This window comes from Anolis sagrei, chromosome 2 (genome assembly GCF_037176765.1).
Source record: "Anolis sagrei isolate rAnoSag1 chromosome 2, rAnoSag1.mat, whole genome shotgun sequence".
Lineage (NCBI taxonomy): Eukaryota > Metazoa > Chordata > Lepidosauria > Squamata > Dactyloidae > Anolis > Anolis sagrei.
The window spans coordinates 103,369,330-103,393,480 of record NC_090022.1 but is presented as its reverse complement, the minus strand read 5'-3'; the positions used below and the strand labels follow the sequence as shown (position 1 = coordinate 103,393,480).

The 24,151-nt window shown below is 40.3% G+C and overlaps 1 protein-coding gene across 1 annotated transcript in view; it reads left to right on the top strand.

Moving 5' to 3' along the window:
* LOC132765565 (serine protease inhibitor dipetalogastin-like) overlaps positions 1 to 12,831 on the top strand; it is a 37,620-nt gene extending 24,789 nt beyond the window's left edge. Inside the window, exons 12-14 of the mRNA XM_067464805.1 lie at positions 3,329 to 3,379; positions 11,580 to 11,656; positions 12,287 to 12,831. Of these exons, the coding sequence (XP_067320906.1) occupies positions 3,329 to 3,379; positions 11,580 to 11,656; positions 12,287 to 12,831 (673 nt within the window). The remainder of the gene's footprint in view (positions 1 to 3,328; positions 3,380 to 11,579; positions 11,657 to 12,286) is intronic.
* The last annotated feature ends 11,320 nt before the right edge of the window (positions 12,832 to 24,151 follow it).

The following is a 24,151-nucleotide window of genomic DNA, read 5'->3' as shown; positions in this document are numbered from 1 at the left end:
ACTTCTTGGGCAAGGTTCTGGAGTGTGTCGTGGCCTCTCAGCTTCAGGGATTGTTGGACGAAACTCATTATCTGGATCCATATCAGTCTGGTTTCAGACCTGGTCATGGAACGGAGACGGCTTTGGTCACATTAGTGGATAACCTCCACAAAGAGCTCAACAGGGGGAGTGTGTCCCTGTTGGTTCTCTTGGACATCTCAGTGGCTTTCGATACCATTAACCATGATATCCTTCTGAGACAACTCTCCAGAATGGGTCTTGAGGGCACTACTCTGCAGTGGCTCCGCTCCTTCCTGGAGGGTTACACTCAGTTGGTGAAGCTGGGAAACACCTGCTCAGAACCCTGACTTTTGACTTGTGGGGTCCCATAAGGTTTCCATCTCATGCTTTTTAATATCTACGTGAAACTGCTGGGTGAGGTCATCTGGAGTTTTGGAGTTTGGTACTATCTCTATACAGATGACACTCAACTCGACTTCCCCTTTCCACCTAATTCCCAAAGAATTCTCCTCATTCCTAATTCCCAAAGAAGATCCCGGACAAGTGCCTGGCTGCTGTGATGGACTGGATGAGGGCTAACAAGCTGAAGCTTAATCCTGACAAGACAGAGGTCCTCCTGGTCAGTTGTGTGGCCAATCTGGGTATTGGGTGGCAACCTGTGCTCAATGGGGTTACTGGCAACAACTTCTTGTTCTAATTCTAGGTGCGAGTAATCACCAATAAAGCCCTAAATCAGGGGTCCTCAAACGTTTTAAACCGGGGGCCAGTTTACTGTCCCTCAGACCAATGGAGGGCCGGACTATAGTTTTTTTAAAAAAAAATCAATTAAAAAATTCCTCTGCACATTGCACATATCTTATTTTGCTGTGTGGAAGGGCCCTTAGAGGGGGTTCTTTCTAGCCCTCTTTAGGCAGTAATTCCAGGAGCAGAGAATGGGAAATCTTCCTATTTCTAGTCTGAACAAAAATCTGGCTACCAGTATTTAAAAAACTCTAAAATTATAACTGTAAATAAAGAACAACACTCAAACACAGGGGAACTCCAGACAAGAAACAATCAGGGCCAGCTAATCATCTCTCAACAAAGGATTCTCCCTAAAAACTGTCAGGCTATGAAATGGCAATCAAGGTGGCCAATTGAAACATTCATACCTACCTCCAACAGACAAGAGTTCTTTCTCCCACCCTGGATCTTCCACAATTTTCCTGATTAAAGGTTTTCCTCTGACATGAAGTCATCGTGTCTGACTCTGTGGTGCTCATCTACATTTCTAAGTCGAAGAGCCGGCGTTGTCCATAGACACCTCCAAGGTCATGTGGCCAGCATGACTGCATGTAGCGCCGGGGCAGCCTCCCTCGGCTGGCTCACGCTGTCCATCAGGCCTGACGAATAGACAGCAGGCCTGACGGATAGCGTGAGCCTGCCAAGGGAGGAGCAGGCCCGCGCGGCCTACTTGTGAGTAAAGCACCTCGCGAGGTGCTTTACTCGCGAGTAGACCACGCGGAGCACCCTCCCTTGGCTGGCTCACGCTGTCCATGAGACCTGACGGATAGCATGAGCCTGCCAAGGGGGGAGCAGGCCCGCGCGGCCTACTTGCGAGTAGACCACATGGAGCAGCCTCCCTTGGCTTGCTCGCGTGGTCTACTTGTGAGTAAAGCACCTCACGAGGTGCTTTACTCGTGATTAGACCACACGGAGCAGCCTCCCTTGGCTGGCGCACGCTGTCCGTCAGGCCTGATAGATAGCGTGAGCCTGCCAAGGGGAGAGCAGGCCCGCGCAGCCTACTTGCGAGTAGACCACGTGGAGCAGCCCCCCTTGGCTGGCTCACACTGTCCGTCAGGCCCCATGGACAGTGTGAGCCTGCCAAGGGAGGAGCAGGCCCGCGCAGCCTACTTGTGAGTAAAGCACTTCACGAGGTGCTTTACTCGTGAGTAGACCATGCGGAGCAGCCTCCCTTGGCTGGCTCACGCTGTCCATCGGGCCCCATGGACAGCGTGAGCCAGCCAACGGAGGGGCACTGTGTGGGGGGGCGCTCCTCCTCCGCGGGCCGGATTGGGGCCCTTGGTGGGCCGGAAGTGGCCCGTGGGCCATAGTTTAGGGACCCCTGCCCTAAATGGTTCAGGTCCAGCTTATCTTAACAATCACATCTTCCCCTATGAACCTGTGTGAAATTTAAGATCTGCTGGGGAGGCTCTCCTCTTGCTCCCACCTTTGTCACATGCACAGTTGGTGTGATGAGGGAGAGAGCCTGCTTGGTGGTCCACCCCCGTCCACACCCCCCCCCCCCCCGGCTGTAGAACTCACTCCCAGGGAGATTAGATTAGTGCCCACCCCTTCGACATTCCGTAAAGATCTGAAAACTTGTGTTCCTTTGATTGATCGGTTCATCAATTGATATGGCCTTTCTAGACCTAATTTAATTACCTGACTTTTGCACTTTACTACCAGCCCCACCTGCAGTTGTATTGCGCCAGCTCTTGCCATGTCCTCTCAGCTCTGAACACACTCACTGTGCTCGGCTTCTGGTTGTTGATTGTTGATGGTTTATGTTTTTATGATGTTTTGTATGGATTTTGTTTTCATTTTTTTTGTAATGCAGTGTATTTTACTGTGCTATATTTTTTTATTGGTCACCATGTAAACCGTCCTGAGTCCCTTTGGGGAAATGGTGTGGGATAGAAAAATAAAGATGTTGTTGTTTTGTTGTTATCATTATTATTGCTATTATCACCTCCTACTCTGAGCCCAATCCCTTGAAAGATGCATCCTAGCCGGCAACTGTGTAGTGCCTGGCAGTTAGATCTAACCATGTCAATTTCCTCAAGTAACATCATTCTGGGGATGGTTCCTGGTTTAGATCTACGGCCTAACCAGCATTTTGCAAACAAACGAAAACTATGCTTTTTGCAACCATTCCTTTTTCCCCCTCCCTGATGGCTCTTCTTACGTTAGACTTTGTAATGTGGAATTTGCATTCAGCTATCGCATAATCACTTATTTCATGCTTATTCCAATTTAAACAATGAACTGTATATAATTTCCTGAAGATGCTAGCCATAGATGCAGGCAAAACGTCAGGAGGAAATGCTACAAGAACAGGGCCATACAGCCTGAAAACACACAACAGCCCAGTGATTCCGGCTGTGGAAACTTTCAACAATGAATTCTATACTTTTCTAGTGACCATATGGCCAAAAGGTGGAGATAAAAATAATTGAAATAAAGTGCTCCAGCAGTTCCTGCAAGTAACTTGCTATGGCCACAGCAGACTTGTAAAGTAAAATATATTGTCATAATACCATTCATCCAAACCACTCTGCTGTTTCAGGTCATCAGGAAAATTGATTGGCATAAAAAAGAAGGGCCCTGCAAATAAAAGGTATGTCCTATTTTATATGTTGCTCATTCTTTCCTGAAACAATTTCATATTGCAAGGTATTCTGTAAATCTACAAATTTTCATTTTGGTACAGCTTTTTCATTGGGTGTTAACAATCTGCCCAGAGGAGTTGAATTTCTATGAAAGACAGAAAACATGATAGAAACCAATGCAAGGCCAAACATGTTTGCTCAGATGCAAGTTCCACTAGGTGCAGTAGGAGTAATTTCCATATGATAATAATTGTTTCTTTTTTCTTTTCTTTTTTGCTGTTTCAGAACAGTGAATAATTTCTCATCACAATATCAAGATTCTTAATTTCTGATGGGCTTTAATGAGTAATTTTGGTTGGTTTCCCTCTGTAATAGTAGCTTTTTATCTATTGGTGCATCCACATATTTGTCCAGTACTCAGTGAATGCTCTAAATTATGAAAACAGTGGCTTTGGGGAGCATTTTTTAAATTCTTTTATTTCTTTCTTAGGCAAATTTGCAGGAGACCAGAGGCTAAGCATGATGGATCAGACTGAAAAAGCAAAACGTGGACCTAAATTCTGAGTCTCCAAATTCCCTGGCTCCAAATATGTTACCTTGCCTAAATAAAATGAATTAAAGCTTCATCTTTTTTTTTGTCTGTCCCTTTTTACCATCATTAATGCATGTGTACAAACATGTGCAGAAATCTTAACCCGTGAATAGGCCAGGGGTCCTCAAACTTTTTAAGTTGAGGGTTGGATCACTGTCCCTCAGACTATTTGGGGAGCGGGACACACTATAGTTTGAAAGAATTATGAGCATTTTTCTAACTACAAAAAGAAGAGCTGGTGAAGATTATGTTTGCAATGAATACAATGGAGCAACTATAGAGGAAACCGTCTAAAAATCAACTGTAGTATGTGAGGAGTACAAAGGAAAAATTTCCAAGCCTTGTTTATACAATAAAGCTTACATGAAACAGGAGTTCACATTTTCCGGTAGTGAAAGGAATCCTTGTCCCTAGGGTTCGGTTTGTGGGCGGCGGTTGCCAGCTGAGTTCTGGCAGGATGGAGTAGCCATCCTGCAGAGAAACAATGTATCCTAAGAGAAAGATTATATGGGAGAAGGCAATCCTATAGGTAACCTGGACCCAAATCATGTAGGGCTTTAAAGGTCAAAGCCAACACTTTGTACTTAACTCGGAAAGTAATTGGCAAACAGTAGAGAGACTTTAATATATGTGTAACATGCTCACTCTTAGATGATCCCATAACCAATCTGGCTGCCATATTTACAACTGGAGCATCCAAACTTGGCACAAAGGTACCCTAATATATAACGCAGGGCAGAGGTTATCAGTGCATGCACTACCATCTATAGGTCTTCTATTTCTAGGAAGGGGCACATCTGGTGCATCAGCTGAAGCTAGTATCAAGCATTACTGACTAACTGGGTTGACATTTGAAGAGATGGATCCAGGAGCACTTCCAAGCTGCAAATAATCTTTAGGGGGAGTGTAACTCCATCCAACTGGTTGACACATCCCCATCCCCAGATTAAGAATCTTGATGGCAAGCATCTCTGTTTTGTCTGGATTTAGTTTCAATTTGTTTTTCTTCATCCAGCCAGTTAACCACCTCCAGGGATTCATGCAGAAGAAGCTAACTATTGTTAACTGAGGATGTTTTTGAAGGCATGGAGAAATATATTTCGGTGTCATCAGCATAAAAAATAAACCAAAGTCTGTTGATGACATATGAAGAGGGTGACTTATGACCTCATCACATGGGAAAATTTACCTGTTGTAAGATACTTTCACCACAGTTGCGGAATGGCATCTGCCAGATCCCATTAAATGATGCCCATCTACTTCTGGTGGGGTTCTGTCTCTTAAGTGTGATGAAATCATGACAAGAGGGAGAAACAAAAACACAGGAGGTTCCCTGTGTTCCCATTGATAAGAACAGGGCAAGTGTGGGAGGAAGCTGGGGGGTGATGCCCCCTACCCCTGTGGATATTGTAAGCCTGTTGTAAGCCGCATCGAGTCCCTTGGGAGATGCTAGCGGGGTACAAATAAAGTAGTAATAATAATAATAATAATAATAATAATAATGCAGGTTATAGCGAGCACCATGAATATGTAGTCCAACCCCTGCCAATGTCCTCCCCAAACACTATGGCCCACCACTCAAGGAAAGCTTTCATTTGGGGACAATTTCATCCTAGATTTTATGTTTTCCTCCATCACAGGCAGACACCCCAGGTTTCTCCATTGGTGTGGAATTTGCATGAACCCACCCACTGCCTCTCCCTTAACCCTTTCCTACTCTTTTCAACTCTGTCTGCATAACAAACAGAGCAACTAAACATACTGGAGGAGTTTGGGGGATTTCCTCCACATGATGAAAGTTGTAGTTCACCTTGCATCAAGATGTTTGGAAAGCTCTGCAATATATCCTATCCTGGTATGGGATGCCAACTGTTATCCAACAATGGCAGCAAAATGAGTTGGACCTCTTTCTTACAGGGTTACCCTTTGGACCAGATTGGTCTTCAAGACAAACTGTCTCCAGGTGGAGAACTGTCCTCTTCAGAGTAGAACATAATGCTGGCATTGCTCTAAATGCAGCCACGTAGCCTCTTTGTTGCATTATTTTACAACCATTGCCAATAAGCCAGTTATGTCAGCTATGGACCCCACTGTGCTTCTCCAACTTCCTTATATGACTTTTAATGAAGAAAAGGGATGAAACACTTCCTTGTTACTCAATTTTTATGTTATATATTCTGCTGTTGCAAAATGGAAGATCCAGCATCAACCAGTTCAAGCAGTGACACAGTGACATGTTCCCACCATTTGCAGCAGAGTGATTTTCCAAATGTATCTCCTATCAAATTCCACTATAATTTGCTTTATTGCTCTCTATGTGATTGTTTGCAGGTTGAATGTTCTATGTTGTTCAATTGAATTATTTAACTTATTATTGTGTGTTTATGGCATTGAATGTTGGCCTTTGATGTTGTGAGTCATCCGGAGTCCCCAGACTGTCTCTGGTAATCACAGGGCAAACCATGATTTGGACTCAATGGAAACAATTCACCTGTTATACAGTTTTGTAGCCAGTGGAGATGCCCATAAAGGAAAATAACAAGTCATTTTGAAACTTCCTCCTTCCATCTGTAGCCTCTGTACCCTCCAGTCTTCTCAAAGAGGAATCAGTGAAATAGAACCTGTGAAAATTACCTTGACCTCTCTACTACATGTATTGAAGTTGTTAACACTAAAAAATAATACAATATATAATTTAAAATCTAAAAAGCTCTTGTTTCATCAATCGAGTTTGCAATGGAAGTGGGACAGAAAGAAGGGCCCCTCCTGAGGATCTCAGGACATGGACAGGTTTGTACATTGAAATGTGATCAGCCAAGTAGCCTGGACCTGAACCATAAATTGATTTATAGGTCATACTCAGCACTTTGAATTTTGCCTGGGAACCAACTGGCAGTCAATAGAGCTTCTGCAAGAAAGGGGTTGCTTGCTCCCTTTAGCCAGCCCCCATTAGGAACCTAACCACAGCTGTTTTGACCAGCTGAAGTTTCCAAACACTTTTCACACCCTGTAGAGTGCATTACAGTAATCCAAATGGGATGCAACTCAGATGAACAGGGGTGAATCAGTGGACAGCGGGGACAATGGTGGGGCAATCATGGGGCAGTGGAATGACCTGTAAGGGTCTGTCACCTCCCTTTGGGGCTCATAGTCTCCCTTCCCACAATCTTTCCCTGCTGTTCCCCCGCTTACTCTTCAGCTCCTCTGGCTTTCTCCTCTGAAGAGCTGGGTATACACTCAACTCCTCTGGCCTCTACTGTGGCAATGCTGCTGGGATGGAGTCCTACAGAATCCCACAGAAGCAGCCCTGCATCATGTGATGGGCTCCAGGGGACTATGTGCTGGCAGCAGAGAGAAGCAGGGAGAAAACACTTCTATCCATGTATATGTTGAGGTCTTATTGTATTTACTAGTGTGGCCATACCTGCCCTCTGAAAGAATGGAAGCAGTTGATGCAGCATTTTTAAAATGTGCAAATGCACTCCTGACAACTGCAGAAACCTGGGTCTCCAGGTTCAATGGTAGTCTAGGAGGAGTCTAGGAGGATCCCTAAACTGTGGACCTGTATTTTCAGGGGGAATGTAACTCCATATAGCCCAGGCTGGATCCTGATCCCTGAATCTCCCTTCCAGTTCTGATGGCAGGAAAGAGGTGGGAAAGTGGGAGTGGAAGTAAACTACATGCATTTTCCTCTGCTCCTGGAGCTAGCACTACCAGCTTCACACTCTTCCAGCTGACCCCCTGTCCCTCCAAGGTTCCATGGGATGTGGAATGGTTTATACAGAAAAAATAACCTCCCCACCCTTTAGTCACACACAAACACACACAATTTGTCAATTTTCTGAGGGCATAATTAAAATGAAGAAAAGTAGCATTCCTCTTGCTTCACCTCTGCCCCAAATAAAATTGTTTAAGAATGTGGATCTTCAGAAATCCTTGTGATAGCAGTAAAGAGACATTTGTAGATAGAATACTATGAATATGCTCTCGAGTGTGTCAAAAACATATCGGAGAGAGAAGAGCAAAGCCCCAGCTGAATCCAGAGAGAAAACTGCCTTCCTTAACCATGAAGATAACTACCATCTCTGTGATCCTTTCCCTTGTGGGCTGTTGTTTCTTTCTAGGTACTGCAACCTGCATGGCTCCACGTATTAGTAACATATTGTAAATTTCATTTTCTCTGTACAGCAGAGTGCAAACTGTGATAGCTTTCTATTCTTTTACATTAGTTGATTATAAAAATTATTTCTAAATTTATAACTATTCCTATTACCTGATTATACATTCAAAATAAGAATTGTTTGAAGCTGATATTCGTAAGAATTTCTGGTTAATGAATACTGGTTAAAATTTGTCTAACACTGAGGCTTCTTTACTCATATTCAACCATACTGACTATCAGTTCAGATCCACGTTGCGGGATCATAATTTTAAAACACATAGAAGTCTTATATATTGGGTCTGTGGAGCAATCGTATGCTCTTAGGAAAGTTTCCTGTGAAAAAAATTGAATGGCATGCATCTCCACTACTGGACCATTTTCTTCATAATGTATAAGGAAGACCTTTGCTGGATGCCCTGTTGTATTGATGGGAACTTCCGGCACCACTGTTGCTTTGCTATTGCACTCTGGTGCTGATGCCATAATGGAAGGTAATGGTGCAGGCCAAAAGAAGCCGTGGGTCCAAAGCTGTTTCCTTTCCCTGATTTGCCACCAGGAATGGTAAAAGACTATGACAACCCTCTAACATGGGAGAGACAACTTAGAAGGACTCATTCACAAAATTAAAAAAAACTTCTGATAAGGATCATTTTTTATTATTTTTATTTATTGTAGCTTTAACATATTCGGTATTTAAACATTCTTATACTTATCACTTCCCATTAACAATTGTACAGAACATGTATGTCTTGATACCTATAATATTTCATTCTCCTGCTTCATTACATCCAATCACCCAGTGCTAACCCTTCACCCCCGACCAGCCAATTACAATACTTCTTCCCAAAAATCAGTTGTTTCTATTACAGGTTTGGTCCCCTTACCATCTATATATACACATTCTATCAATTTCCCCCAAATCTTCCCAAAATCATCTTTTTTTGATCATCCTCTTTTAACCTTAATGTTTCCTGTCAGTTTATCGTTTATTGCGATGTCCCAAATCTCCTTATACCACTCTTCCAATTGGCACTCCCCTCCTTCTTTCCATTTTTTAGCTATTAATAATCTTGCTGCTGTTACCAGATTGGCAATTAATTCTTTTAGTTCTTTTGGTATTTTAACATTGTCAATAAATGACAGCAATTCTATCTCCGGTGTTCCTGTTATCTCTATTTGGGTGATTCTTCTTATTTCTTGAAATACATTTTCCCAAAATTTTTGAACATATTTGCAAGACCACCACATGTGTATATATGTGCCAGTTTCTGGACAGCCCCTCCAACACTGCTTAGAATGTTTCTTGTCAATTTGATTTAATCTGATTGGTGTGAGGTACCATCTCCACACCACTTTGTAATAATTCTCTTTTATTCTTATTGATATATTTTTTAATATACGCATATTCCACATTCCTTTCCAGTTTTGTGGGTGTATTACTTTATTACAATCTAACTCCCACATTCTTTTAAGGTGGTCCTCCTCCTGGACTCCTTCCAGCAGCATTTTGTAGATATCACTTGTTATACCTTTTGTTCTTTCTTTTCCTTCCTTACTCCCCCTTTGGCTAATCATTTCTTCAAATTTGGTAAATTCTCTCTCTCCTTTATATTTCTTTCTTATTTCCCTTCACCATCTTTCAGGTTGTAGAACTTTATACCATCCAATGTTCCCTCCTGATAACTGGACCTTTATCTCATCTATATTTTTCATCTTTGATTCCCAATCTTTTAATTTCGTTATTCCTTTTTCCTTGAATTCACTTTCCAACTTCTTTTTGAGATTTATGGGGAAATTATTTGTAATCAGCACCAGTGTTAATGGGGATATTGATGGTATTAATTTTTCTTCATATTTAGACCATATTCCCAATATGTTTTTTAGAAACAGGTTCTCTATTTTGTTAAACCATTTCTTGTATAGATTCCTAGTTTTCCCTATAAAGAAAATATATTCTAGTTTCATATCTATGTCTTCACTCTCTTCTTCTAACCATTCTAAATCCTTTTGACCCATAATCCCTTCAACAATATATTTTAACTGGTTTGCTATATAGTATAGTTTTAAGTTTGGTATTCCCAGACCTCCCTTCTTTTGTAGTTTATACCATTTTGCTTTGTTAATTCTAACTCTTTTGTTCTCGTTGCAGAAGGTGTTTATCATATTCTGCCACTTTGTTTTTTCTCCAGCTGAGATTTTAATAGGTAGCATCCTAAACAAAAAGTTTATTTTAGGTAAAATTTTCATCTTTATTAGAGCTATTCTACCAAACCATGATAATTTGAGCTTGGCAAATTTAGCCAGAGTATCCTTCACATTTTTCCTTAATTTAATTAGATTCTCCTCTTCTAGTTTATCAATTTCTTTAGAAATATTCATTCCTAGATACTTTATTGAGTTCTTTATTTTTAATCTGCCCAATCTCCCTTCTTCCTCTTCTTTAGTGTGGTTAAATAATAAGATTTGCGATTTATCCCAATTAACTTTAAAGCCTGTAATTTTTCCAAACTCTGTTAAATATGCTTCTATTCTTTTTATCTGTTCTAATGGCTTTCTGAAGGTTAGTAGTGTATCATCTGCAAATAAACATATCTTGTATCTTCCCTCCTTCCCTATCCCCCTTATATGTTTATCCTCTCCTGATAAAGATCATTACTTTGTTTGGTAATCAATGGCAGATGTATCTACTGGCCAAGCAGGATGAAACTAAATTTATAAGGGCCCGAAACACAACATCCTATTGAATTTCCAAAATTACATCATTGATAGGGTGGTGGTGTTAGTGTTTTGGGTTCTGATGTGACACATTAAAAGGGATTCATCTTGTTTGTTTGTTTCCCATTCATCTAGTCTTATCACTCTGCCCACATTTTTGCCCACTTTATCATACATTCTTTTACTCCTTTTTCTTCCATACTCCATTTCAACAGTTCTTTATATATTTTCGATATTTTTTCTTCCCTATTTCCCATATTATATCCCATGTATTTCCCTTTGTCTCGAATCCTATTTTTTTGTCCTTACCATAAAATTCTTGAATTTGCCTATTAGCCAGGTCATGTTTAGGTAGGTTTTTTTTTTAATTTCACTTAAAGGTCTCAAAATTTGGGAAACAATTTGGAAAAAGAAAAGAAAATACCTAAAGGCATATGACATGCAAGAGAACTGGTCAAAAATATTCTTTAGGTGGTATTTCCACCATATAAACTAAATAAATATTATAAAAAATTTAAATCCAAAATGCTGGAAATGTGGGGTAGCAGAAGGAACACTATACCACATATGGTGGCATTGTAAAAAAAAGCTAGATGCTACTGGAAGGAAATCCATGCGAAATTACAAGAAATTTAAAAAATTTGTATAGCCTTTAAACTGGAATTATTTTTATTAGGCATTATAAATATGGAAGTTGACAAAAACACAGATAAATTGATCTTTCTCTCCACTACGGCAGCCAGGATGTGCTTTGCCAAATTGTGGAGGAAGAAAGAAGTACCAGAAATGGAGAAATGGAAAAGAAAGATGATGGATGTTAGAAACATGGATAGCTTAAGCTACCTACTACAAAGGAGCAAGGGAATAACAGAAACAGACACAGATTGGACAATATTTAAAGAATACTTAAAATAAATAAGATTAAAAAGAAATAAAAACAGACAGATAGGTCTGGATATAGTTAAGGATAAACATAAAATACATAACAGTCAAAACAGAAATGGAAAATAAGACGAAGAGAGAAGAAGGAACGAAAGAAAAGGAAGAGACCAACCTCGAAGAATACTGGAAGTCAAATGAAGACTGAACTTTCTTGAATCTTTTCTTTTAAATTCACACTTTGACACTTTCCTACACTCTATTTTGCTTTTTCACTCTTTTCTTTTTACACCCTTTCCCCTTTCTCTGAAACTCTCCTGCTTCCCATCTTTTCCCATCCTTCAGTTTACTTTCTTTAATTTTCTTTCTATATTTCATCCTATCCTATTTTATTTTAACAAATGTATAATATGAAAATTTCAATAAAGAATTTTTTTTTAAAAAAAAGGGGGGGGATTCATCTTGTTTTAATACAGGACGTCTAGATTACTACATCTAAAGACCATTTGCCCCTCAAGTGACATATCCCAAATACTTATGAGCTATCCCAAACTGTTCTTGTTGTAGTTCAGCGTGTTGCTCGAGTTGCTACTCCTAGTAGCAGGGAAAACGGGGCTGCTTTGGAGTTAGAGGGAGAACAGCAGAGTCAGTGCATTAGGGAAATCATTATGGCTCCAAGTGAGGATGAAACGTTCTCAGGTTTCTCTGATTGCGAAATGGGGGAAGGGGGAGTGAGCAGAGGTGTAAAGAGGGCTGCTCGTGAGCCAGAGTCTGAAGGGGAATTACAAAGGAAACATATTCAGGAAATACTTTGTGCACCAACAGAGGATGAAGATTTCTTTGGTTTTGAAAGGAGTTCTGGGACCGGGAGTGACATGGAAGATGAGAAGGAGTTAAATTGGACCTGTGTGCAAAACATAAGGGATATTTGTAACCAGCCCACCTCTAGTGAGGAATTTGAGGGGTTCACTGGGGATTGGCAGCCAGGGGACTCTTGGCAGATTCTGACCCCTGATAATCGTTGGCAGAGGTGGAGGGATGGGCATTCAGCTGCAGCTGGGAGTGATGAAGAAAGGGTGGGGAGCTCATCAAGCTGTGATGAAGAATTGTGAGATAAAAGGGGGTTCAGTTTGAACTGCAAGTCGCAGTCGGCAAAGTGTCTTCATTGGGCATAATTCTTTGTACCTGCCAACTTTCCACCTTGGGTCCTGGGCTGTAGCCTCGTGTGTTCCTGTGTTCCTGATTTCTTGGTGACCTTAGCATTCCAGCTTCGCTTCTCTACAGATTTGACTTCGGACCGGTTTGACTTCGCTTTCAGGACTTCTGGTCTTTGTTTGTTAATATCTTAGTGACTCTAACTACTTTTTGTTCTGAAAATATGTATTGCCAGCTTTAAAGACTGTGTTTGTGCTCCGTTTTGATTTTCAAGCAAATTGCTTCATCTTTAGTTTAATCCGGATTAAGAGTCTACACTATAATCCAGATTATATTTTAGTTTACTCTATTGACTCAATTTTGCTGCCAAATTGCTCCAGAAGACTTAAGCACTGCAGTTAAGTGTTTTTCAAGACTTTTTGTTAACAATAAAGCTATGTTTTGAACTTTATCTTGTGTCAGGCGTGTTTTAAAGGCATCTGGGTTCTGACAGTTCTCAATGATGTTTCAATGCTTTTCCTATTTTTTTTTTCAGGTTCAGAGACTTCAGCACATAAGGTAAATTTATCTACCTTGTAACTGTCACTTTGAAAGAGTCCAATTACTTGCATAGGAAAGTATAGACTGAAGTCAGCCATAGCATTTTAACATGATTCGGAAATTCATAAAACAGAACATGAAAGTTAGTGCTGAAAGAATTGTAGAAAGAAATGTAACCATACATAAGACTGAAATGAAGCATTAAATGCCACAGAAAAATAACAGATCTTGCTTCTAAGTAAACATACATATGATTGGGTTGCTGTAAGTTTTTTGGGCTATATGGCCATGTTCTAGAAGCATTCTCTCCTGACATTTCACCTGCATCTATGGCAAGCTTCCTCAGAGGTTATGAGGGCTCTCAGGATGCTTGCCATAGATGCAGGTAAACTGTCTGGAGAGAATGCTTCTAGAACATGGCCATATATCCCAAAAAATGTACAACAACCCAGTGATTCCGGCCATGAAACCCTTCGACAATACATACCTATGATTACTGCTGGACAGCTCCGGTCCTTTTACACAGACATTAAGAAACATGTTTCTGAACTTTATTTATTTTGAAAAAAATGAAAAATACACTTCCCAAAACACAATATTTCATTATGTCACATATCTGTTCAATTATTGAAACACCACCATACTTGACTAAGTTAATACAAGGAGTTATTTAAGCTATGTTCTAATAATACCCCTTAAAAAACATATTACTCTGTGTGTCAAGAATAAGCAAAATGGCCCTCGAGAAGTGGATGGACTACAACTCCTAGTAGACTAAGTGAAGGTAGTCAATGGCAAAGTAGTATATTTACTATTGAAGAAAAGATTGGGGTCTTTTCTGTCTTATGGGCAAAAACGGTTTTCCTGAAATGCGGTACTATATATTTTAATCTTTTTCATTGCTATTATTCTGCAGCTTGATTGCCAAAAGTACAAACCGCAGCAGGAGCAGGAGCAACAGCAACAAGAAGAAAAAGCTGTAATAAGGTGTCCCCGGCAACATGACCCAGTCTGTGGAACAGATGGCAAGACTCATGGCAATGAATGTTTGCTGTGTGCTGAAATCCTGTGAGTACTTATTTGCACCGCTCATTTGCATGGGTTGGTAAAATCAGAAAAGGTGTTAACCAATGCATAATTTCCAAAAGGGACAATGGGAAACTCTAAATATTTAACACAGATCAGATCTCTATGTGTGTGTACTCTCTCTCTCTCTCTCTCACACACACACACACACACACACACACACATTCATTTAATTTATATGTTGCTTTTTCCTGGAGTAAGACCCAAATCAACTCACTAAAAAAACATCTAAACATTTATTTATTTATTTCATACATTTCTATCTCATCCTTTTCAACCGCTGAGGGGGGACTCAGGGTGGCTTACAAGTGCAACCATTAGATGTCAACAGCAACAACAATCACAGTACAAAGCAAATTGATATTAGATAAACAACAAAATTATAAATATAAATTAAAATATTTAAACATTAATAATTAAAACAATGTACAACAAATAAAACTATCATAATAAAACAGGATAAAATCATCTCATTCATCCATTCATAAAATACAGTACATTTAGACAAGCTTCATTGATTTATTACATCTTTTCCAGTTAGGAAAAACATATAAATTTAGGCCACAAAAACATCAAGTTAGTAAAATGAGGATGTTTGGGTGCGCACTGTTCAAATCAGAAAGAATACATCTACCCAAGGACAACACAACTATCTAAATAAATATTACTATGATAAATGGCAGGAATATGATAAATGGCAGTGATTCCAGATCAGGTTTGTCTGATGATTGCAGACAAAAACTACTAGATTATTCTCATAATCCATCTGGCTGCATTATTTTGAACTATTTGGAGTTTCCAAACTGGTTACAAAAGTAGCCAAATGCATAGCATATTGCAGAAGTCCAACCTTGAGATAACTACCACATGCATTTTAAGGGTTATACATGAAATGCAACCACAGCTGCTCTGAGCAATGTCATCAAGTTTTCTCTTAATAAGCTCTGACACTTGGCACTACAACTGAGGACAGGACAAAATTAACTAAGTAAATATATAGAACTCTACAGATTCCAGCAACACATTTGGACTGAGCCTTGAGTCAGGTGTTTTGCCAAAGGTAAGTGTAGAGATGTGTTTATTATAAAGTGTTATTTATAATGTGTTTAAACTGTATTTATAATGTTTATTATAAAGTGTTATCTGTAATGTGTTTGAATCTGTATTTATGTATTACATTTATTGCCATGGCCTAGCTGTGAGGGATAGGTTGCCATGGTGACAAGACAAGGCAGCAGAGGAGGTGGGCGGAGCTTAAGGAGAAAAAGGTTTGAAAGTGTCAGTTAATTTCCAGTCAGGAGGATGAGACCCTGAGAAGAAGGCAGAGTCAGTTAGGGCTCTGTGCTGTGAAGCAGTGTAAATTCAGTTAGTTCTTAGTATTTGTGAATATTTCTTCAGCAAGGGAGCTGAAGGTGAAACCTAGTTAGATTACTTTGAGGAAAAAGAATCTAACAGAGGAGGTTTTAGGATCGCCAGTAGTGTAAGCCTGGAGATCAGTGGTTTGATCCGGTATAGGACAAACAGTTGTGAATATTCACAACAAGGAACACTGAAATAATAAAGTACTTCACTGAAGAAGGAGTTTATAAGATTGTAACATCTAAAGCCTGAATGTATCTCGACCAAGCCATATTGTAACCAACAAGCATATGCCAAACTCAACATCTCAATATTGCAACAATTACGCTTTGTTTAACAATAAACTTGTTCTCTTTGTATTTTAAACCTGCCTCCTCCATTGATTTTACGTTTGGTGCATTCCACTCTACCAAAGTCACCTCACAACGCTAACAGAGATAAACAGAGACTTTAAGACCAGCGTCTCTAAACAGATTGGTGGCAGTTTAATTTAATAGTAGTCTAGGAACTTCCTTATAATTTTGGTGATTCCATTTGGTGGGATTAACACCACATCGTTACATTTGTGGTGGCACCCAGTGGCATTAACGCTTCCTCACAGTAAGGTTGAAGGTGTAGTCAAGGATTGACATTGGGCCAAAGCTAAACCCACATTGAGTAAGTTCCCCCTCTTGCTTAGTTCAGGCTTGTTACAACATATTTAAATCAATAATGTGGCTCTTTTTTAACTCACCTTTTTGTGTCTGACCATGTGATCACCAAATCTATGAACCCCTCCAGATTGTAGCAAAGTGAGTTTTCTTCCTGCTTGAGCTGAACCCATCAAAACTGGAGATGTTGTACTCTTGTCTCCTCCTTTAAGATGGTCCATGTATACTGGACACTTGGGACCAGATCATGAAATTTTGCAACCTGACTTCACAAAGTGCTGTTGAGGTTCAACTGACCTCACAAAGTGCTGTTGAGGTTCATTATGGATCTGACATCTGGAGAGCCCCAGTTAAGTCAGGACAGTTGCAGTACAAAAGACTCATCTACAAAACTGTCAAACAATTGGAAGAACAAAAATAATAGAGAAGTTTGAATATGTTCTTCTGAATTTGTTCTTGAATTAGCAGTTGAGAGGTTTTATTTGAAATAGATTAGAACTGACAACTCATGACCATCCAGATATTTATTTATTTATTTTGCGGTATCTGTATCATCCCTGAAGGGGACTCAGGGCAGTTCACAGTGTTGGCAACACTAAAATGTCATCGATAAAAAACAGTATAAAACATCAAAATTGACGCTCCCTTGATAAAACATTAAACATTATTAAACACATCACATAAAATAACATCACATATCACACAAAGACATGTGGATTGTTGGTATGCAACTTCCAGCAGGTGTAGCAATAAAAAAGTCAATTATTGGAATGATAAGAGTTGGAGTATAATATTATAGCAGGTCCACCACACACTCATCTCTGTTGTAGAGGAAAGAAAAAAATGTTGCAAGGCAAGGGGTAAGTTTTAATATGATCTCCTTTGCATATTTACCTGGGAGCAAACCACACATAACATCTAGAGACTTACTTCTGAAAATAAATGCCCAAGATCGTGTAATGTCACATTGCACTCCTTCAGTACTATATGCCTCATTTCTAAATGCCTCACACATTTGGGCAGTTTATTAACTCAGGTTTCTTTTTCTAGAGGCGGAACCGAAATAGACTTAGCCCACAAAGGAGAATGTGTAAGTATCATTCTTATTTAATTTGAAATCAACAGTTAAACAATTATTTGTGTTCTGTGTTGATAATGTGAATTTTTTGCCATCTAGTGGGAAGAGAGAGATACAAAAAGAAAATACTTTCCTATGCTCTCGCTCTGGAATGACTCCCAAGATTGTGTAGGTCCCAATGGATTTATGGTTTCTGTTAATTGTCTTCAAGTCAAGTTTGACTTCTGGTGACCCTATGAATGAGGTCTCAAAGTCACTCTGTCCTCAGTGCTTGGGTTTTGCAAGCTCAGGGCCCTGACTTCTCTGATTGGGCACAACTATCTGGGGGGAGGGGGTCTTCCTCTTTTCCTATTGCCCTCCACTGTACCAAGATTTACTGACCTTTCTAGTGAGTCCCTCCTCCTTGTGACATGGCCAAAGTACTGTAGCCTGGGTTTCATCATCTTGGCTTTTAGAGAGAGTTCATTCTAGGACCCATTTATTTATCTTTTTTGATGTCCGGTGAAGGGTGTGATGTGAAAGCAGGATGGGCAAGGAACTTGTAGATATCCTCTACAAGTACTTGTGGTTCCCAGCTTGATGCAGCTGGTTACTAAAGCTTGCTCAAAAACCATATCCATTAAATTGCATTTATTTACATTGTCTGTTTGATTTAGGCATTTCAATTCCCTCCAGTGACATCACTCTGTCAAACTGTGGAAACGAACACTGGCTAGATCTCTCCACTCCAGGCTGCTGGACATGGTCATTCCTCTCACTAGGTTCACTAGGACCCAATGGGAGGGGATAGGGATTTCTCGGGGAAATTCTTGCTTAGGCAATCCTCAGACCTGAAGTTAGTTGCAAAATAAGACATTCATGGTGGATATAATTGGTGAGTAATACGTCTGATTCCATCGACCTCATCACATTGAGATGGGAAAGCACAGGTGACTGTCCATTTAGTGTAGAGAATCGCCCCTCTTATATCATCACCAATAACGTTTCGAGTTCTGCCTCCCCATCATGCTCACATGTGGAAGCCTAAGAGCTGGCAATACATTCATCTTTATCACACAGTCAGTATTACTTTTTAAATAATCAGGAGAAACAACAATATCCAAAATCAAGAGATCCCTTGCTCTGCCCAAAGCCCCTTACATTAAAGGAGACTGACACCAGTTTAAAACCACTTATTTCCATGGGATAATATAGTTCTGCAACAAATCCCATAGGAAACAAAAGACAGTGCTCCAGGTTAAACTATCTTTTCCTTGGGATAATATTGTTCTGCCAAAACCTCATATGATACAAGAGACAGTGCTCCAGAGAATGCTGATAGCTGGGGGATGAACTAGCATGAGAAACTTTGATGGTTCCCACCTCACCGGTTTTGCAGTTGGAACCATATCTGAAAGGTAAGGAGTTAAGAGGTAGGAACTCTGAACATGATTGCTGGCCCGTGTTCAGAATTCCCTCCTTTCAGGACACTTCTGCCTTTTTTCAACGACGGAGCTTTATGTATGATTGCCAGAAGTAGTTCATTTGATGAGCTCATTGCCTCTCCATGCTTGAAAAGAGGCTGAAGGGTCCTAAAACTGGGAAATTTAAGTGGCATGTTTATTACTTTTGGATAGCTTAACAACCTCTTCACACAGAGCAAATTTCAGTGGCAATTCCATTCTACCCATGCCCCCTGGATGGGCACGGCCAGAATCACCATGTTCTGTGGTGAGCCACAGTTATTCTTGCAGTGCATGTGGCAAGGCCCTAAGATAGCACAACCAATGGGGTGGGGAGGCCTAATATCTGAAGGGAGCTACAAACTTCCCCACTACTGTTCAGTAACTGCTGTTGCTTCACTGAATTTTCAAGTATCCATCCCTTCCCTTGGTCCATTTTATACTCAGTTCCTTCCAGTGCCTTGCACTGTCTCCTAAGACCTGGATCTACCATGTCTCTGTGTAGGATACAGGGTCCAGTTTTTCTACAGTCAGAGGGAAGGGGAGGGGAGGGATGCTGTGGTTTTTGTTCTCAATCTCATCAGATTCTGGCTCACAAGCTGACAGGAAACTGTTCAGCACTCCATATGGCCTCTACAGTATGGGAAAGATGCATGTATTGCTTCAAAAGTTGCTGAACTTTTGAAACTGCTGGGAGTTATGGTCCAACAATATCTGGAAGATCACATGATCCCTAAACCTATTCTAAAGCATACTTCATAGAAACTTGTGGCCTGTATCTATGGTCTAGTCAGCATTTTGGAACCATATAAAAACTGTTTTGTTTGTTTGTTTGTTTTTGCAACTTTTTCTCTCCCTGATAGGTTATACTTTGTAATGTGACATTTGCATGCAACTGTCCCATAGTCACTTATTTCACGCTTATTGCATTTTCAACAGTGAACTGTATTTACTTACTTACTTAGGCGATCCCTCATAGTTCAAGTAGGATTGTCTTCCAAGATGGGTGTCTTGGCGGTGGGTCCGTAAGTGACTGTGGAGCCCAATTCTTCATCTGTATCTTCTCCCGCAGTGAGGGCATTGGTTTCCAAGTAGATGGTGGTCCCAGCTGGGGTTGGCTTGACATGCCTTCCTCTTGACATGTTTCTCTTTTTCGCCCTCCATTTGTGCCTCTTCAAATTCTACAGCACTGCTGGTCACAGCTGACCTCCAGCTGGAGTGCTCAAGGGTAAAGGGCTTCTCAGTTCTCAGTGTCTATGCCAGAGTTTTTAAGGTTGGCTTTGAGCCCACCGTTTTCCGTTCTTGAGTTCGGAGTAGAGCAACTGCTTTGGGAGATGGTGGTCGGGCATCTGGACAATGTGGCCGGTCCAGCAGAGTTGATGGTGGAGGATAATGGCTTCAATGCTAGTGGTCTTTGCTTCTTCCAGCATACTGACATTTGTCCGTTTGTCCTCCCAAGAGATTTGCAGGATTTTCCAGAGCCAGCTGATGGAATCGTTCTAGGAGTTGCATGTGACGTCTGTAGATAGTCCTCGTTTTGCAGTCATATAGCAGGGTTGGAGGACAATAACTTTATAAACAAGTACCTAGGTGTCCCTATGGATGTCTCAGTCCTCAAACACTCTTTGCTTCATTCGGAAAAATGCTGCACTCGGAGAGCTCAGGCGGTGTTATATTTCAGTGTCAATGTTTAATTTGGTGGAGAGGTGGCTGCCAAGGTAGTGGAAATGGTCAACATTTTCTAATGTTACACCATTAAGCTGTCTTTCTGGCATTGGCGAGGGATTGGCTGGTGACTGCTGGAAGTGCACTTTGGTTTTCTCGATGTTCGATGACAGGCCAAGCTTCTCGTACGCTTCTGCAAAGGTGTTTAGGTGGCTTGTAGGTCTTCTTCTGAATGCGCACAGACAACGTTGTCATCAGCATACTGGAGTTATATAAGAGATGTTGTTGTAGCCTTGGTTTTGGCTTTCAGTCTACTGAAGTTAAATAGCTTGCGATCTGTCCGATAGATGATTTCCACTCCAGTGGGTAGCTTCCCGTCAGCAAGATGAAGTATCATAGCATTGAAGATGAAGAATAAAGTTCGGGCAATAACACATCCCTGTTTGGCATCTGATTCCACCTTAAATGGGTCACTTTGGGAGCCATTGCTGTCCAAGACTGTTGCCATCATGTCATCATGGACGAGCCACAGGATATTCACAAATTTGTTAGGGCATCCGATTTTTTTGAGAATGGTCCAGAGAGCGCTGCGGTTCACTGTGTCGAATGCCTTTGCAAGGTCAATAAATGCCATGTACAGTGGTTGATTTTGTATATTTCAATAGTGAGCATATGGCCAAAAGGTGGGAATAAAAACCACTGAAATAAAGTGCTCCAGCAATTTCTGTATGTAACTTGCTATGGCCACAGGAGACCTATAAGGCAGAATACATTTTCATAATACCATTCATGCAAACCACTCTGCTATTTCAGGTCATCTGGGAAACTGATTGGCATAAAAAAAGAAGAACCCTGCATATCAAAGGTATGTCCTACTTCCTGAAACAGTTTCATGTGGAAAGATATTCTTCAAATCTACTGATATTCATATTGGTACTAACAATCTGCCTAGTAAAGTTGTTTTCTATGAAAGACACAACAACTGATAGGCGCCAGCACAAGCCCAATCATGTTTGCTCAGATACAACTCCCATTGGATCCAATATCTGAATGTCATGTAGAGTTTCTTATCACTGTGGAGACCAAAATCCACTGATTGTGGTAATATGAAAATAACAAAATTAACTCAATGTATATATTACAAATACAAACTAAGCTTTTACAACGGGAATCTTTCTGGATCTTTACCCTGCAAACAGAACATCCAAAGGGGTTAAAAAACACCAATTCATATGACTGTGTAAGGGAGATAAAAGACCACCCTATGTATTAAGAACGCTGGACACTACTGTAATAAACTATAATGACCGTTCGGCCGTTCTGACAGGAGGGAAAGCCTTTTTATCCCACCCCGGTAATACGATTAAGTGACCAACTGTGATAAAGATATTAACAACCGATGATTCTGGTAGTTTTCGCCGCCACCACCTCAATTATATTGTCTGAGGAAACAAAAGTGTGAATGTGTTTTAGGTAAATTGCGCTCAAGCTCTTGGTTCTTCTTTAATAGCTGCTTTACTCACTGACTGGACTGTAGAGAGGTTTTTAGGCTGGCTTAGTTTTAATGAGTTTGACAGACCGAGGCAGACACCAGTTAAAGTGAACTAGAAACAGGTTTATTAAACTTTAAGAATATGTCAACTCATATAATGAGTGGTACACAAGCGTAATTCAGTTACTGAGGCTTAGCTGGTTAGACAGATCGTTTTCACTAAGGATGTAGCTTTTGCTTATTGTGAGTTCCCTAAACCACACTGTTCAACTTCCTTTGAAACAGTATGTCCCTGAGACCAGTCCTCCCTGACTGTCTCACAGAGCAATTAGACTTTTCTCTAATCTACTCCTCAGGGCAATAAGCTCTCTTGTACTATCCCTAAATACAAGTGGACAAATCTTCCTTACTGACCCTCCAAGTACAGTAATCTAGAAGCCTTTGCCCTTCCTTATTCCCTAACTGTAAGTCTCACTCCAAAAGCTTTCTTTCCTCTGTCTAAATCCTACTCAGCTCCCTCTCCTCAAAATCCTTCTACCCTCTGCAATGTTAAAATCCCTTCTCTCCAGCTTGTCAAAAGTGACAGGCTTTTTCCCTCTCACAACCAACTCCTCCCCTTATTGCTGTAACCAATCGGGAGTCGGCTGACTCCTCCCTCTTGCCTCCTTGCCTCTCTCAAGATGTCAGCTAACTGATTCTTAGGCTTCGGCCTGCCAGCAAAAGGTTAGATTCATGACAGACTGCTTTTTATAACAGAGTAGGTTTTACCCCAATGTATTCTGAACTGATAATGATGTCACTATCACCTGACCAATGGACTTGCTATATTAGTAATGGGTTGAGTTATTTTGTTCCTATACTCGCCACAGAATAAAACTCCTTGCAGAGTACATTGCTCAACAAAGAATAGCTGTATTATATTATTTTTGTTTCATAGATATTATTTCTCTATGTATGGTTTATTCATGTCACAATGTACCTTTAGCCACTATCTATGTCCCCCTAGGATCCACCCCTCCAGAAGACTGTTGGTGAATTTCTCACCTCAAAAGTTGAGCTTTTTTTATAATTAGAGTAAGTAGAGTGTCTGTATTTATTCTTACAAACTTGTTATAACAAATTGTTCAATTGTATATGTGTATTCATGATATGTGTTGTTTGTAGACCCAACCACCTGACAAAGGCTCTTGTGAGTCGAAACCGGTTGCAGGTTGGAGTCCATTCATGTGACTACTGGAGTCTACTCATATGTAATAAAGAACAGGACATTTTCTCAAACGAAGACTTTGTTTTATACTTCAAGAGAAGAACCAGTTGTTTCTACTTAATGTGAATGTGGCAGTTTTTTTGATATGTGTATTTGTAATATATACTTTGGGTTAATTTAGTTATTTTCATATTACCACAATCAGTGGATTTTGGTCTCCACAGTTTCAGGGGAACCCATTTTTCTTTTTGAAGTTTCTTATCACAACATTAAAGTCTTATTTTTCACCAGCAATTTTCTTTTGGTGTCCCATAGAATAGCAACTTTATCTTTGAGTACATCCACTTGTCATGCAGTACCCAGTGTGTCCTCCGAATTTTGAAAATGATTGACTTGGGAAGTGTTTAAATTCTTTGTTTTAATTTCTTATGCACATTTGCAGGAGGCAAATAATAATAAAGAGTTCTTCATAAAGATTTCCACATAACTTTGTGTTCAAATTCCTTGGCAACAAATACATAATCTTGCCTCAATAAAATGAAATAAAGCTTAATAAGTCTATCCTTTTTTTACCAACATGAATGCAATGCATAGAAACCTGTACACAAATCAGAACCAGTGAATAGGCACTGCCTTTTGCACCTTAGAGTGCAGATTTTACCACAAATGTACAGGTAAGAAAAGTGTGCAATTTTTTTCCTCAAAATATTTGGATGTTTGCACCAACTGCCTCAACAACTGGTAGAGGCAGAGAAGAG